Here is a 16,717-nt window from a genome sequence, read left to right as displayed (position 1 = left end):
ACTTGGGATTGCCCCAATCCATGTGCAGAACCTTGTACCTGGCCTTGATGAACTTCACCAGGTTTGCACAGGCCAACCTCTCAAGCCTGTCATGCCTGTCTTTGTTGGGATGCATCACTCCTGAGCTTGGAGGAGGTGATCCTTGAATATTAGTGATCTTTCTTGGGCCCCTCTTTCCTCCAAGACTTTATCCCCTGGGACTCTACCAAGCAGACTTCTGAAGAGGCCAAGTCCAGCTCTCCTGAAGTCCAGGGCAGCGAGCTTGCTGTGTGCCCTCCTCGCTACCCTAAAGACCCTGAACTCCACCATTTCATGGTCACTGCAGCCTGGGCTGCCACTGAGCTTTACATTCCCCACCAGCCCTCCTTGTTGGTGAGAACAAGGTCCACTACAGCATCCTTCCTCACTGGCTTCCCTATCATTTGGAGAAGCATGCTGTCATCAACACATTCCAGATCCTCCTGGATTGCTTTTGCCTTGCTGTGTTGTCTCTCCAACAGATACTGGGGTGGTTGAAGCACCCCATGAGGACCAGGGCTTGTGACTGTGAGGCTGCTTCTATCTGTCTATACAGTGCCTCATCCCCTCAGTCTTCCTGGTCAGGTGGATGGCAGCAGGCCCCCACTATAAAGCCACCTGGCCCTTCCCTTCTTTTAATCCTTATCCATCCACAGGCAGAGCTCCATGGAGATTTGAAAGGTCTCCCCAAAATATTTTGAGTTAGATGATATAGTGGAAACATCCCTGCATGAATGAACTGCATTTACAGAACAACAACTATGAGTCATAGTTTCAAACAGGTGGAATTTACAGCAGGAAGATCCCTGAAGATTTAAAACTTGGGCTTAGCCTGTGACAGCAGCCGTGTGCTATTGTCTTTATGGAATTCACCTTCATCTTTATGGAATTCACACCAGGATGCAAAAGAGCAAAAAAACCCACACTTTTGGCATGAGAGACAGAGTGACAATTTATTTATTGTAAATACTGATTTACTATCCAGATGCTAGGAGCATTATAACTGACTGGAGAAGTTCTAAAACTTATAGAAACCTACAGGAATTTATAGGAAGCATACTACCTAGCGTGGAGGTTTGGCAGGGGACTTACTTGGTGCATTCTTGTCACCTCCCACCACAAGGTCAGAAGACCGCCACTATGAACAGTATTTCCTCAAAAGCAAGAGGTTGAGAGCCAAAGGTTGGTAAAATAAACCTTCTGAAACAAAGGATGACAAAACCAGGCCTGCAAACTTATTCCAGCATGTATACACAGCCTAATTTATATTGTGGTCCTAATCCTGAAGTCCATTCTCAGACAGAGTTCCATCAAGCTCCATCAGAGTTCACACCTTTGAGGACCTAAAAGAAATCTGATTTCTGAAAGAAGCATTTCTCCCCACTGGGACAGAACAGTACAGAGAAGAACTGCTTATAATATCAGCTTTGTCTATTATAAAAGCCACTTGAAAACAGTATGGACCAGCTGAAATAAACCTGTTACTTATAGGTTTGATGCTCTTGTTGATTTAAAGCCTCAATTTTCTACTTAAGGGTTTTCAGAATGGTGAAAGGTAGTATAGGGGTCAGCTCAAGGCTTGATGAAGTCAATAGATTTATTCTTAATTTAGCCACTCATGTCAAACATCTCTTCATCTTATTTCAGATGCTCACACTTCCCAGAATTCCTTAAAATTCTCTGTTTTACACAGGAATACTCTGTGATCGTACAGCCCAGTATCAATGCTGAATTCCTTCACAAATTTGAGCACAAGAGGCCTAACTGAAAACAACACAGTATCCTAATCTCCCAGAAGGGAATTGGAAAGTCCAGTTTGGAAACAAGGCACTAAACTAAAAGAAGACATCATCTATTTACTTTCTATTTGAACAAGCGAGCACTGAACAGTCTTCAGCAAGTCATAACACCTCCTAATGCATATACATTTTACTAATGGACAAACCTTATGTGCTCAGTACTTTCATGAGCTATTTCAATCAATTCCTTCTTGGATTTTACTGGCCCATCCATTCACAACTGCTCTTTGTTTTGTCTGGCTTGTTTAGCCTGGACTGTTGGAATAAAATTTCTTAATTATAGCATGACTTGCAATGGTCAAGTCAAGCATCAGTATAATCCATGTGAAACCATGTGTTGTACCTCATAAGGAAAACATCATGGAAAATAAATCAATTTAATGCAACTGAAACCTTCAGTGATTAGGATCACAAAGATTAATCTCAATTACTTGTTAGATTCAGTGTATCAGCGTTCTTGGCAACATTTGTAAATTAACTTTTAAATCACAGATATTGGGACATGAAAATCAGAAAAAAGAAGGCTGTTAGTACTTTTAGATTCAACTAAACTGTGAAGTGTCAGGGATTCTTAAGGAGAAGAAGCAAAGTTCACATTGCTAAGCTGCAATATGTTTTCCCCATCCAACTTTGAGCTTCTCTCTATCAGTAGGCACAAAATGCTGCACGTGCATTTGAAAATGCCCTGTTTGCTCCTGGCCATGAAAACAAAAAGATAAAATTGTAAGTCTGTCAGCACGCTTAAGGACAGTTACAACTTAATGTACCATTTCTTAATTCCTACAATCACATTAAGATTAAGTATCAGACCCCTTTAACCCGACACAAAAAGAGTTGAGAGGTCGGTCACAGTGTGTGATTAAGCTAAATTAATGACCCAAAATGCATTCCACATAATATGCTACTATATATATTCACCCCCAGTCAATTATATGTTTATTACAGTATCTCTGACAAGCTAAATTAACAATAAATTAATGTCTAAGTTGTGATTTCACTTTTGACAATATCATACTACAACTAAGCCTTAAATATCTGCATGTAACTATTCAGCTACAGACATAAGGAAGGTAATGGAGTCAAAAACTGCGGACTAATTGCTTCAGATGAAGGCCTATTATCTCTCCAATTTCAGGCTCAGCAGCAGTTAAGTAGTAACAGAAACTACTTCAGACAAAGTGTTGTGAATGTTTATGTAAAATTTACTTTTATTTTACCCCTCTTATGTTTTTATAAACAATAAAAGCAACAGCCCTTTTTTTTCAGACCAACAAAGGATATAACCTGAAGGCTTAAAAAAACCCCAAAACAAAACAAAAAAACAACAGTTCAGCCTTCAGATTTGCTTGGTTTTACTATTTTGCTCAAACTCATCCTCTTCCCCTTTCTAAAGGGTTTTTGCATAACCTTATCATGTCTAAACTCAGCTTAAGTCTTCATAAGTATTTGCTTCAGTTTGTCTCATCCTCCTTCACTATGAGGACACACTCAGAGCTTGGTTCTCCACTCAGCTTACACTTGGTATTCACATCTGTAAAAGTGATTGCAATGAGGGCACAAGGCTCATCCTACCACCACAGGGATGGTGGTAGTGTGTTTGACCACCAAAGAGCTGGGAGGGACACACCAACTTTGAGGGAGCAGCAGAGAGATGCTCCTGCTCCCTTGGTGACTCACTGGGATCCCATCACTAACTCTCTCCATCCCAGCAATGCCAATTCTAACAAAACTAGCCTGTTCTCTTCCCATGATCATCTGCATTTCAGCTTTTTAAGGTGGTTGTTGGAGACAGGGAAATGCCCTCCAACAGCACCCCTCACTTACCAGGGAAGCAGGGAGAGTATCCCATCATTTCACCAGCCTCTCCTGCCAAGGCCACCGAGCACAGAGGCACAGCCACAGTGCTGGCACTGCAGGGCTATTTGACAAGACAAGATCCCAAAGCACAGTCCCTGTTATGCCTCTGTGACCAGATGTTGTTCAGCAGAGTAGGACAAATCCCACTCTGAGAAATTATGGTCTATCTGCACTTTCCAGCTGCAGTTTCTATCACAAAACACTGTCTGATAAGAGTGATAGCCACACATTGCTTGCCAGTGACCACACATCATATGGACAGCCCACAGGTTGTCTCTCAAAACAAAGCTTTATTCCAGCAGTAGGAAGGGCACAGGCAATCGAGGCACCATCAATTTCCTTGATCTGTGGAGGATTTTCCCCAATGGTCATGGGAAGCAGCTATGCCTCTCCACTTCCATCACACTTAAGAGCTCTTTTCACAACTTCCACAACTTTTTTCAAGGCTTTCTCTTACAGGTACCAGACTCTGGGCTTCAGCCTTGGCTTATCACCTAATCCTGACTTTCAGGAAGATGATCTCCATCAAACTACCCAGCACAAAACTTCAGCTTCTGGCTTCCTTTTCTGAAAGGTTTTGGTTTAACCCTTTACCATGCATATCCTTGGTTCATCATCCCCCCCCATTTACTTTTCCATTTCACCTCTACAGCTCCTAATTACACTGCAGTATTTCTACCAGAAAAAAAAATAAATTAATTACTCCTTCTTGGAAAAGGTCCCTCCATTATGCAACAGAGAGTTGAAAGATGCATCTCTATCTTACCTTCAAGTATAAAATTGCTTCAAGTTCTCAAAATCTTAGAATCAGATACAATCCCAAAATTCCATGCATTATCTCTCTCATTTGCAAGTTGCTTATAGCTGTCTCAAGTCCTGACAGGATTTACATTTATCTTGATATTTTTCTGCTGAAATTCTTATTCCTATCTAAACCTTCAGAATGAGTTCTAACTTTCAGGTTTTTTTCCTGTGACCCTTTCCCTACACTCTCTAAACCTCAAGGAGAGCATCTCTCTGATATCTAAGGTACTTGTGCAGCCTGAGTTACTACAGTATTTCAGAACTCCCTATTTCATGTACTTATCCTCAGAAAACTCCTGGATATTTGTTTTTTTCCCAACTTAAGACAACAATGGACCATCTCAGCAGAAGAGAAGTTGCTGACTGCCACTGAGAACCAAACCCTCTTGCTCAAGGCTATAGTGGAAGTCTGCACACAAGAAGCACTAAGTTCCATGCTCCACTCACTGAACTGTCATGCAAAGCCACCAAATAATCCCACTTAAACTTTCTTATTAAATCAGAAATTAATATTAATTTGCCTTTCCATTCTGGATCACTTTCACTGATTTCCAATATAGGTCCCTCTCCAAATTTATATTACACAAATGTTTCAACCTTGCTGAATGCACTTCTCTCACTTCTGCAGTTAGTCCTTCACATCTGCAGCAGCCTTTTGGAGGACTGCACACAGCTTTCCCATTCCATTGCTGCTGGCACCCTCCTTTCTCTGAATCTATTTCACTTACTTAAATCCCACTTAAGAATCACAGAAGGCAGGACAGAGGAATGAGAGGAAAAAAAAAAAAGGACAAAAGATGTGAATGCAAAACACAGAGAATAAACTACATAAAAACCAGATATTATTGCACTCTACATCATTTTAAAAGTGCTGCCTTTTCTCACATCACCCAAAGTGACCATGATTCACCACAACTTGATGCATGATAAAGATCACAAAGAAGCAGCATTAAAGGCATAAGAACTGAAAGCAGGTAAAACCATTGTTCATTAAATGCCCATAGCAATGTATAACACTGCTAATAGACCACAACTGGAATGAAACATTGAATTCTCTAAGAGTTAAAAAAAAAATTAAAAATCTAAGATTTTTTTCTTGCGCTGTTCAAACTTTCATGACTCCTAGATAACTGGTGAACTTCAGAGACAAATTATTCTGTCTTTATGCAGCAGCAAAAGAAAGCTTTAGTGAGAAAGACTGCAACACAAGGTACCTCTGCCAGAAATGGAGGAAGCAGCAACCACCAACACTGTACCAAGGACAAGTGGTAGACCACATCCCACTTGGTCAAGGCAGAGACAGCGAGTAAAATTCACACAATCTCAAGCAGCACCCTATGGAAGTATATGAATCTTTAAAAGCTTCCAGAAGCACTTCCATTTCAGCACTGAATACCAAAAGGGATTTTCTACAGTCTCCTCTTTTTGACACTACAGCTTTATGCCAAACATGCTCCTTTCCACCTCTGTCTCCCCTTCCCTCCCCATTCCTGCCTGCATTCCTCACATCAAATTAACAGCTTGAAAAGACTGCCAGTTTGATGCAATTTCATGTTCTTGAATACAGTGTTCTCAGGAGCGCTATTACGGAAATTTAATCTCCTGAGAAATAGATCAGATACCATTAACAGAATGAAACATAAATGTTCTCTATGAGTTCCTGGAGAAAGCCTGTGTTGGGTCTACAATAAAATATGTAATTTGAAGAGTTGTTATCAAGAAAAAAAAAAGGTTTCATATGAAGAATTTTATTTTATTTTAAAAAAATTATGCACTTTAACAATGAATTCTAAATGGCTCCATTAAAACTAAAGAAACCCATTGTTTTCTATGCAAGTCAGAGTCATGTTTCTCCTTTTACCCTTCTCTTTGCCAGACACCTTCCAAAAGTGGACACTTTCCCTGGTTTCTGCACAGCTGTGATAATCTGAGCCAGAATACTGCAGCGAGAATGAGGGATTCTCACAAGCAGAGACTCACCTTTGGGATATGACAGTTTTCAACTCCAGCCAAGAACGTAGGAGCTCTGTCACAAGCCACTGAGATAACACGCTAAATTAGCTCATCTCCTGGGAGACTCACTCCCACCTGTTCAGCAGCTCCAGGCCAAGCTCCTTTCAGCCCAGTGTTAGATCTGGGTACAGCAGAGGTGTGTCATGGTGCTCTTCAACTCCTCTGCGTGGATTTTATGCCACTGGGGTGCTGCAGTGGGGAGTCTGACTGTGCCAGCTAATGGCACTGTGAATCAGGGCTGTCTTGTAAAAATTCACAGCTCAATCTGCTTACAAACATTAAGTTACAATGGTAACCTCAAACCTTGCTAAAAAAGACAGAGGATTCAGCAGTGGTTCTTTGTGATCTAGCATACAGGAGGGATAGTACTGACAAATAAAAGGGCAAAGTCCCTTCCTTATTTCAAGAGATAAAATTCGTAACTTATAAGTGCCTGAACCTGCTGTACACTACTGCCTGTTTAGAATCTGATCCTACACTCTTTGGACAAAATTTGTTTTGCTCGTGTGCTATAAAGAGGCTTAGGTGTCACAGAGAATCAGGATTGTTGCATTGTTTCAGGCAAAGCATGTTGAGCCAACCAAGACACCCAGGGACAATGACTTTCTGGACAGCAACCGGGTGAGCAGAGCAGGTCTGGAATGATTTTAAGTCATTCCTCCCAGGAAAAAAAAGAAAAAAAACCAAAAAACCAAAAACAAACAACAAAACAACTATATATCTTCAAATACAGGAACATAGATCACATGAAGTTACATTTATTTGGCTGCATCCCCTCATCCCTACTAAAGACATATGGTTCACATCTAGTACTTCTGTTCAGTTCAGAACTGCACTACTGACCGAATCTCTCAGTCTGACCCATCTACCATGCTCTAACTCACATTTTATAGTACCCTCAGAGTGCACAAACTGGCTTCATTTTGCATGAAGTTAAGTCAGAAGATAATGAACAACTACAGCACATTCACACCAGTCTGGAACTAGTCTGGAGTATATGTGTTTGGGACCTCAACATCATCTCTCTGACTCTCATAGGGTGGCTCCACACTACTTCCAAATGTAAGCACACCCATATTCTTCAGTTTAATCTACTCTGGGAATAAAGTAATAGCACAGGCCTCAACTCACAATGGCTGAGAATATTTACGACCTTGAAAGAAGACAGCAGGCACACAGGGATTGACACCCTCTAAAACAGGAATCCCAGAATTACCTGAATTAGAACACTATAGAGGAAAAGCCCGCAAAATGCAGCTAAAGTGCAAACTGATTTTCTTGTTTGGGTAAATTTACACAAATAGAGGCACTTTTCAGCATAGTATATTAGATTCTCCAACGGTACTCAAGCTTCAAGATACTACAGGCTATTTCTGTGAAGTACAGAGTGGCAGGGGAACATTAGGAGTATGAAATATTAATCTTTCCATCATTTTATTCCTGAGTCTGGCCAAGGTTTTCCAAGTGAAACGTGTTGTCTCTCCACTTGAAGACACCATCCCTATTATTTGAAATTCCATCTGTTCTGTAAAATTCAGAATTGATTACCTTAATGACAGCTAATAGGCAGAACTGTTCTATTGATCTGATTCCACTCCTCCACGGAGCCCACTTCAGTAAGGCAGCCCTCAAGCTGTTTTGCCTCGTCACTTAATTTTTGGTCTTTTACATGGAGCTCCATGCAAACAGTCATTAACAACCTTGTCTAGGACATGAGCACATTTCGAGCAGCATCTTTTTCCCTGTAAGCCCATGACAGCTCTTCTCTATACAGCAAAAGAAATGAGAACAATCCTTTATTCCGAATGTTCAAATACTCAATTAACCAATCAACCCTTTAAATATGTTTTATAAAAGGTGTTCTTTGAGAATCTGTGATCCCTGTTATCCTTGATATGCTGACTCACTTTTTAAAATACTTAAAAGTCTCATTTTAGCATTATGGCTGTTATCACATTTTCACTAAAAAATCAGCCTCTTTATCTTTATATATGACTGCAGAGCTATTTACATTCCCAAAGGCCATTAAAAGTAACAAGAACTGGGTTAAATTAAGATAACAAATTTACAGGCTTATGTTAAAACACATAGATCTTCAGCCTGTGTAAATAGCTAAAGCACATTGTCACAGTACTTGACGTGTTGTTGCTATTTTATTTTCCTTTTTTCACAGAAAAGTGGTTTTAATGGTGTATCCACACATGCAGCTAACAAACCCCAAGACAGAGAACAAGATTCTCTAGTCTGTTTGAGCTGGATCCCAAGTCTATTAGTGTCTACAGGCTTTGCTACGGACTGCTGAGCACTGGGTCTAGCAGAAAGCCAGCTGTAATCATTGTACACTGCATGGTATCCAGCTCCAACCATTGAACAAGAAACCACAGCTGTGTCAGAAGCACCCCAGTGTACAGAGTCAACCACATCCAACTTACAGTTTGATCAAGCAATCACAACTTGACAGCACAAGACAGTATTACTTATCACTTACAGAGTGTCTTCTGTACGTGATGCCCAAAAGACTTAAAGTTCAGACCCATGAACAGATAAGCAAGGCGATAAATGATTGGAATTCCAAATAGTTTAGCTGTCAGGGAGGTGAGCAGCTTTGCTTATCAGAAATAAATTGTATGGAAGCATTTTTAATTACCTAAGGAAGAAAGGGATTGTCTGGCTTCAGCAGCTAAGGCAGTTGCTTATCTCCACATCACAATCATTTTCTAATTATTATCATTTTTGTAAATCTCAAGACAGAACATGACTTCATTTGCATATAGACACAAGTCTAAAGTAGATTTTTAAATTCAAGCCTGCAAAGCTTCTGCAGATTTCCCCAAACTTTTCCCACCTTGCTCCTGCAGTGTCGTTTCATGCCCAGCTTCTCTTTGGGTTAGCATGGTAGGACACAGCAAAGACTTAAGCCAACTGTGTCACTTGCTCGCCTCTGGATTCCGGGAATGTCACAGCAAAGAACACAGGAAAGGGATGGTCACAATCTCCTAAGACAGCAGCAGCTGCTTCTGAAAAAGACTCAGTCCTCTTCAGCCAGACCAGCACTTTGTCTTCAATTTTTCTCCTAGCTACAATTTTCAGTTTCTTGATCAGTTTTAAGCAAGAAAAAAATCTCAGTAATTTTTGATATGCATAAGCCTGGAAATAGAATTTTGGCTAGAAATAGAATTTGGATAGAGCCTTTTTTCAGATATGAACTGTTTTAGATAAAATAAGGGTTTAGATCTGCTTTTGGTATTGGAAGATAAAAGTGCAGTCAAATCAATGGACAGAGATTGGATTTGACCCCCAGCTGTGAAGCCATTTTACTAATAATGCATTGTGAAAACAAAAAAAGAAATTATGGGAGTGAGCAAAGTTGTTCACAGACTCAAACATTAATATTCATCAATATCATTGATATTTATATATACTTGATATTTCTATTTCATGCTCACACTAGGGCAGAGCTGAGAGAGGATGTACTTTCAGAATATTTAAGCATGCCATATGGGTATAATTGCAATTCAATCAGTTATAGAATATACTCAATTAAGATTCTGCATAATACTAAAGACTTATTCTGGGCATTTTATACTTCATGTGAGACGAGCGAAGTAGCAAAGACATGGCATGCCAACAGCAAAGTGGTACTGGGCAGATAACACCACCTGGAACAAAACCACCGCTCCTTTATAAAAGGCAACACACACTTCTTGGCTTACAAAACCCGACACTTTTACACAGCTTTAAGAAGGAGGAGGGGACAGCCCCACAGCTCTTTGTTCAGAAAAGGCACTTATACACCCCTGCCTGCCAGAAAACACAGCTAGACTCATTTTAATCTGTTGCAAACAGTGACAAAAATACCTACTCCAAAAGCATTGGACAGAGAAGCAAAGAAGCCCAACAGATGCAGGGTTAGATGAAGTTTCTTTACCCTGAGTATCAAAGTTGCTTCCTTCTTGTTTTCACTGAACCATTGAGCCTGTTTTGGCCATTAGTAAAATGTCACCCTGAAAATGCAGATTATATGATGCTATTTCTGGTGCCTAGTGTCTTCCCATGCTTTCCCCTTCCTCAATTCCCTAAACCAAAGTACAAACGAAAAAAAAAGAAAAAAAAAAAGAAAAAAAGAAAAACAACGTGTGAGGCTCTCAGCCTATCAAGCCAGGAAGAACTATTTTAAGAATTAATTTGTGCCCTGAGAGATCTGTTTAAATTATCCTCCTGTGCCGTCCTAACCAAAGATTAAAGTGGTGAACTTCCAATGTCTTAAGGAGACGAGGAAAACTGAAGAACTGGAGCGTCCGGGCTCCCCCAGGCACGGGCCCGAGCACAGGGAGGAGAAGCTGGTGCTGAGGAGAATGGAGATGCTGATCTGCCAGTGTGCCCAGAGCCCAGGAACCTTCATCAGCCTCAGCTGGAGCTCAGAGATCGCAACCAGGCTTTCCCTCATGCCACCACTTTCTAGCTATGCCTATCCTTTATGGTTGAGGATACATCCCTTTTTTTCCTGCCACCCGCTGGTTTTTTTGACAGGGAAAGTTTTGACTTCATTCTGTCCTGGTAAGTGCAGGCAGGCAGGAATATCCTCTATATAACACAGGTTTGACAGAGAAAATGAAGTCTTTAACTTTCTACCTGTACAGAAACACATAAAACAACTACCATGAGAAATAAATTAATAGAGTTTAGATATGGTGTAAGCACGGCAATTTTCTCCAAAGTCAATGGGAGTTAAACCTACTCACAGCTGCTTTTTGCCCCCCCTCGCCATCCCTGCTTGTTCATGCACAGCCTGAGCACACGCTGCACCCTGAAGTGTCCCTCCGAGGCAATGTCAGACAAAAAAATTCCCTTAAAGTGCATGACAAAGTCAGAAGCTGAACCCCAGTTTTACAATTTTATATCCATCTGCAGAGGGGGGTTTAAATACTCTCGCCCCTTTTTCCAGCAAGAAGGGGCCTCCATCCCAACATCATTCCCCCCCCCCCCAGCACGCATGTAAGGAACAAGTTACAGAACAAACCTCTATAGTCTTCAGTGAGAGGTACAGGTTGTTAAAAATAGCACAATTTCAGCTTACACACACACCGAGAAAGCAGACCTTGAACACAGCTACACAGCACTTTCCTCCTGCCACTGACTGGTGACTCAGTTCACAATTTTAGGAATGCACACCAAAAAGATTAAAAAAAAAATAAACCATAATAATCATAAAAGAAACACAGAGCTATATAAAGCAAATCTGTATTTGTTCGAAATTGAGGAAAAAAAGCATTACCTGGTCTTGTTGTTGGGCTTGTTTCCCTGATGCATTTTGCTCCTTGGCTGTAGTCATGCTCACCTATTTGTGCCCACTGCAGTGGCAAACAGGATTTTACTCTGTGTGTGTGTGTGTGTGTGTAAGCTTGTCTGTGTGTTCAGACATACACGCACACACACACACACACAAAGACTAAAGGGATATGGATGAGTAACTAGTCCATCACTTAATCACCAGCTGAGAAATTTCCCACCCCCACAAAAAGAAATAAATAAAAATGCAATGCAAAAAATCACTAGTCTAGCTGTCTTCCCCCTTGAGCCTCTAAAATAAAAGCAGAAGCAGGAGCAGAGAGAGAGAGAGAAGGATGCTGTGGGGGCTTCTTCAATTAGCAACAGCCTCTGCAATCGTCACAGAAACAATGATAACTGCTTGGCAACCAGCAACTGGCAGCTCGGAGCCGGAGGCAGCGATGTGGTCCTCGCTCCCCACCTCCACGGCGGCCGCCCGCGCCTTGCGCATGCACCGGCTGCCTCGGCACACACTGTGCAGCTCGCTGGGGATGTGCACAGCTCGGCACTCATCTCCCCTCCCGCACCCGGGCAAAGGGGCCGCAGCCGCCCGCCGCTCAGGAGCTGAATCCCGCATTCCCCGGGATGCCGGTGACGGGAGCCGCGCGGATGCGGGAGCTTCTGCCAGACGCGCTCTCGCCTTCTCCCCAACTTGCGGAGGTTTCAGTGCCCTGGCAGTCCCCGGCTGCGAAGCAGAGCTGTGTCAAGGGCAGCCTTTGCCCCGCTGCAAGCACGGATTTGGAGGATGCAGCGTGCGCTCCCAGGGAAGCTGGTTCCCACCGGTGGGATGCGGAGATCACCAACGCTCCCCGGGGAGCTGCTCGTCTCACTGCCAAAGGGTGGCACGTTCACGTGCCCTCAGACTTCCCCGGCCCTCTCCATGTCCCTGACACAACCGGGGCCACTCTGCATGTCTGATGTGGTGGCTGCCTCCTGCGCGCCGGTGGCTGCCATGTAGGTCACGTTGCAGGGTGACACACCAGCACACGTTCCCTGCTCCGATCCACGCTGCCATATCTCGCTCCCTGCGGATTCTCTGCCACAACGGAGATCTCTCCAACACGGCAGAGCTGTCAAACTAGCCTTGCTAGCACAGCTGCCCACCTTGATGTCAGCACGGGGTGACATGGGGTGTGCCTGAGCACCAGGCATAAAGCAAGTACCACTCTCCAGTAACCCTCAAGGGGACCTCAAATGGTTGGACAAAACTTGGAGCAGCACGGAGATTGTTCAGAATTTGCTTGAGACTGATGCAAGTCCTCACTCACCTCAACGTCAGGTGACGTGAAACTGCCATGTTGCTGCTTTTCCCATCCTCACCTCCTACCCAGCACACTCAGGACTGAGGTGGGATCGATACTAGGCTGGATCGAGCCCAGCTCTCGCCAGAGTGCTGTAGCTCTGTGTAAAGCTAAATGTTTTCTCACTCACATGATACTGGGATCTCTGCTGAGTCTGTAGATAACCAGCTAAGGAAAAGAAACAGCAGAGTGTGTATCTGACAAGGAAATGATTATGCCCCCTTTGATCCTTAATTTTACAACATGCATTTATTATACAAGGTCACATTCATTAATGCCATTAGAGGCAAGGTCTCCTTACACCTGGGATAATTTTGATCCTTGGTTCAGGGACGCATCAAAGGCACGCCAAGTTTTTCTAGAGATATCTACTAGCCACCACTGGGACCCCCTAAGCATTTCTGTATTTTCACCATTACATGTCACAGCAGTTCATAGAAACCACGACAGAAAAGATCTGCAACATGGAATTGCACTGATAGGAAACTGGATAACCTCACCTCATCCCAGGTGCCACAATCCAGGCAACAGCTCATTTAAAAAAAAAAAAAAAAAGTGAATAGCACCTCTCTAACAAGAAACGGTAATTTGCATTTAAATCTAACAGTGCTGATTTCTTGCTGGGTTATACTCAGACACAGTCCTAGCTTACATTGCAATTCCATCTCTTTAGTCCCAATAGTTTTAGTCACAATATTTTATATGTGTTTATAGTGAGGTTATTGCTCATACATTTTTTCCCCAGCCATCGGAACCTTGTTTTCAAGGTCTTATACAAGTGGGTCAGTTTGAATTTTCCAGTTGGCTTGGTCTACTTTTCTACCTGTTGTGAGTGGTAATGAAGGCTTGCTTTACTTCTGCTATTTTTCTTTCCAAGAGGAATTCAAATGAAACAAAACTGTCTTTGGAGTTTGTTTTTTTGTTTTTTATTCCCCTAGAGTACATCCTGGAAACCTCTGCAAAACAGATCCCTTTTAAAATATGGGCCATTCACTGTGTCCCTGACCCCTCAATACTTACACTGGCAATCCCTGAACTGAATTGCATTGATATTAAAAATTAACATATCTATACCTATCTACATACCTATTCAATTTCTTCACAATTAGCAACTTAAGACACAGTTTTCACTCAGTTTCTGGAAATGCCACTCTTCCTTACAGTGTAGACATTTTTCCCACTAAGCTTGTTGTTGGACACATAAGAAGTTAATTATGCTAATTAGTCCAGCAGTTAGCTATGCAAATGTATATGGCTGAGCCTCATTACATGGGTGCATTAGGGTGCTGACTGTTCTGACTGTATCTCCCAATGCTTGGCACCACTACCCCAGTATTACTGAAATGCCTTGATCTCTGCCTGGCAGTACCTCCTTGTCACTCCTGACCTGTGAGGGGTGTCTCATCCCCTCAGATGGCCATGAGTTGCCGCTCACTGCCAGGAGGATGTGAAAGCAGGGGACAGTGACATCCTCCAGCTCTCTGTCACCACTCTTCCTTAATTAAAGCAGTTCTGAGGTTGCCAAACACTTCCTGAAGAGACACTGGAGGAGGAAGCAGAAATGCCTTTCAGAAATGCTCATTACTCACGGGCAGAGAATAATCTGCTTCCACATTAGCAGGGCTGAGGCCATCCATCCTGACCTCTGTGCTATGTTAGGGTACCAATTTTATTGCTTGGTTGAGTCATCACTGATGAAAGATTAATACATCCCTATCAAAGGACATGAATCTGCATCTGCCAAACCCAACAGCTGCCCAGGCAGAAGGATTTATACAGACAGTCCCATTCAGGGCATAGCAAGAGGCACTGGCAGACAGGGACCCTGGGAGTATGTCCTTCTCATCCATCCCATCTGATCACAAGGAGCAGGTCGTTCTTCCCTACCAGGTTCAAAAATGCATCAAGCTGTTCACTCCCTACTACCCGTCATTGCAACAGGTTTGTCTCCACTCACTGCCTGTGCTATGTGAAAAGTCTGTCTCCAGGCTCACTCCCTGCCACAAAAGCTGCATCCCCATCATGAAAATCTTACATTAATTCATATAGTCCACACTATGCCACCATTGTGACAGCTCAGGAAGACCACTATGAGCACAGACACCTCTCCTTGTTTACCAAGATGCATGTACAAAATTCCAGCTACAACCATGTGAATGGCATCCCCACACATGACTGCAATTAGCTCCTCCAGCACCAAAGCAGGACAGACAGACATTTCCTTCCCATCAGGAGAGGAACCAGCAACAGGTAAAGGAAAATGTTCCCTGCTTGTCAACTCATCTTCACCCAGACTGCTTGTTTTAACAAAATCACGCAGCACTGCTGTAATACAGATAAATTTTAATTACCTTGTAACAAATTAGTCACACATGTCCTAGAGCCTTTCCTGTTCAAAGCAAAGTGCTTCATTCTCCTGAGACTGGCAGGAACAGGATTGTGGTCTGGGATCATTCTCAGAACTCTCCTTGGAGTTCACAAAGTCACCACAAATCTCGCTCATGCTCAAAGACTGTTGAAAACCTTTAACATTGCAAATAGAAATTAATGTCCCCATGGCTTTGGGAAAAAAGGTGGACTAAAATCTTAAAATGTCATCACCACGAAGACCTGTGAACTCTTAGGAGCTAAAGTACAGTAACCATTGCTTATGATGATGCGTTACAGCAACACATGATAGGAAAAGAAGCAGTTTGTTACTGCTCCAAACATTTTTAAGCAGATCAGTTTACTAGGACCATCCTTGATTCTGCCCCTCTGTGAGGGTAGAGGTCTCTGCTGTCCATGGGTGCAGAGCAGCTCCTTCATGGGAAGCAGCAATGGACTCTCAGGAGTCAGTGCAGAGCATTCTCATCCCCTGCATGTTACAGAGGCCAGATCCAAGAGCAGCCTGTGCTCACAGTGAGCCCTCCAGCTGCACACATCTGTTCAAGGGAGTACAGACTAAGGACAGTGATCAGCCTGTAGCAGCAGTGAGTGCAGTTATTTGATGCAGAACCCTTGTGCTCCATTAAAACCTGGGGTTCTGGCTGCACCATACTGGGCTATTTATTCCTCTTTCATTGTCACATCCAGGAAGTTGAAGCCAGTGGGCAGAGTGGGTAGAAATTAGTTCTACTTGGTTAACCATACCTTTGCACAGTCTGCTAATGTTTTCCCTTCTCCAGATGAAGACCAGATCCCACGGGGAGCTATGTATCTGACATTTTTTGTGGGTCTAAGCCATTAGTATCTGGGGTGCAGTAATGTGTTACCTCCAGCAGAACACACCACACGATTTGCTTCTGTACAGCCAGCCCCTCTGAGCTTCACACTCACTGCCAGTTCCCACTGGTTTGGCTGGTTTGCTCTCAGTTCAGGAATGACACAAGGCCCAGGAAGGCACATAATCTGGCAAGATATGACAATGGAAAAATCAGAAGTAGGTTACAAAGGAGAAGTCCTAAGGGCTACAGTTCTTTTTGAAAGTTACAGCAGATGTAGTAGATGTTAGAAAGATAATTCAGGAAGAGAGACAGACTCTACCAGCACAGATATCTACTATAAGGAATGTGAGATGAGCCTGTAAAAACGTTGTAGCCGTGGATTTTAGCATTC

General features: G+C 42.7%; 1 protein-coding gene across 1 annotated transcript in view; it reads right to left on the bottom strand.

Annotated features, from left to right (window-relative positions):
- Positions 1-12,235, bottom strand: part of DPP6 (dipeptidyl peptidase like 6) — a 250,442-nt gene extending 238,207 nt beyond the window's left edge. Inside the window, exon 1 of the mRNA XM_018084951.2 lies at positions 11,767-12,235. Coding sequence (XP_017940440.1) covers positions 11,767-11,823 — 57 coding nt within the window. The 5' untranslated portion in view covers positions 11,824-12,235. The remainder of the gene's footprint in view (positions 1-11,766) is intronic.
- Between the last annotated feature and the right edge of the window lie 4,482 nt (positions 12,236-16,717).

Source organism: Manacus vitellinus, unplaced genomic scaffold, assembly GCF_001715985.3.
Source record: "Manacus vitellinus isolate BGI_N305 unplaced genomic scaffold, ASM171598v3 scaffold_79_pilon, whole genome shotgun sequence".
In the NCBI taxonomy this organism is placed as follows: domain Eukaryota; kingdom Metazoa; phylum Chordata; class Aves; order Passeriformes; family Pipridae; genus Manacus; species Manacus vitellinus.
This window is presented reverse-complemented; position numbering and strand designations above follow the sequence as displayed.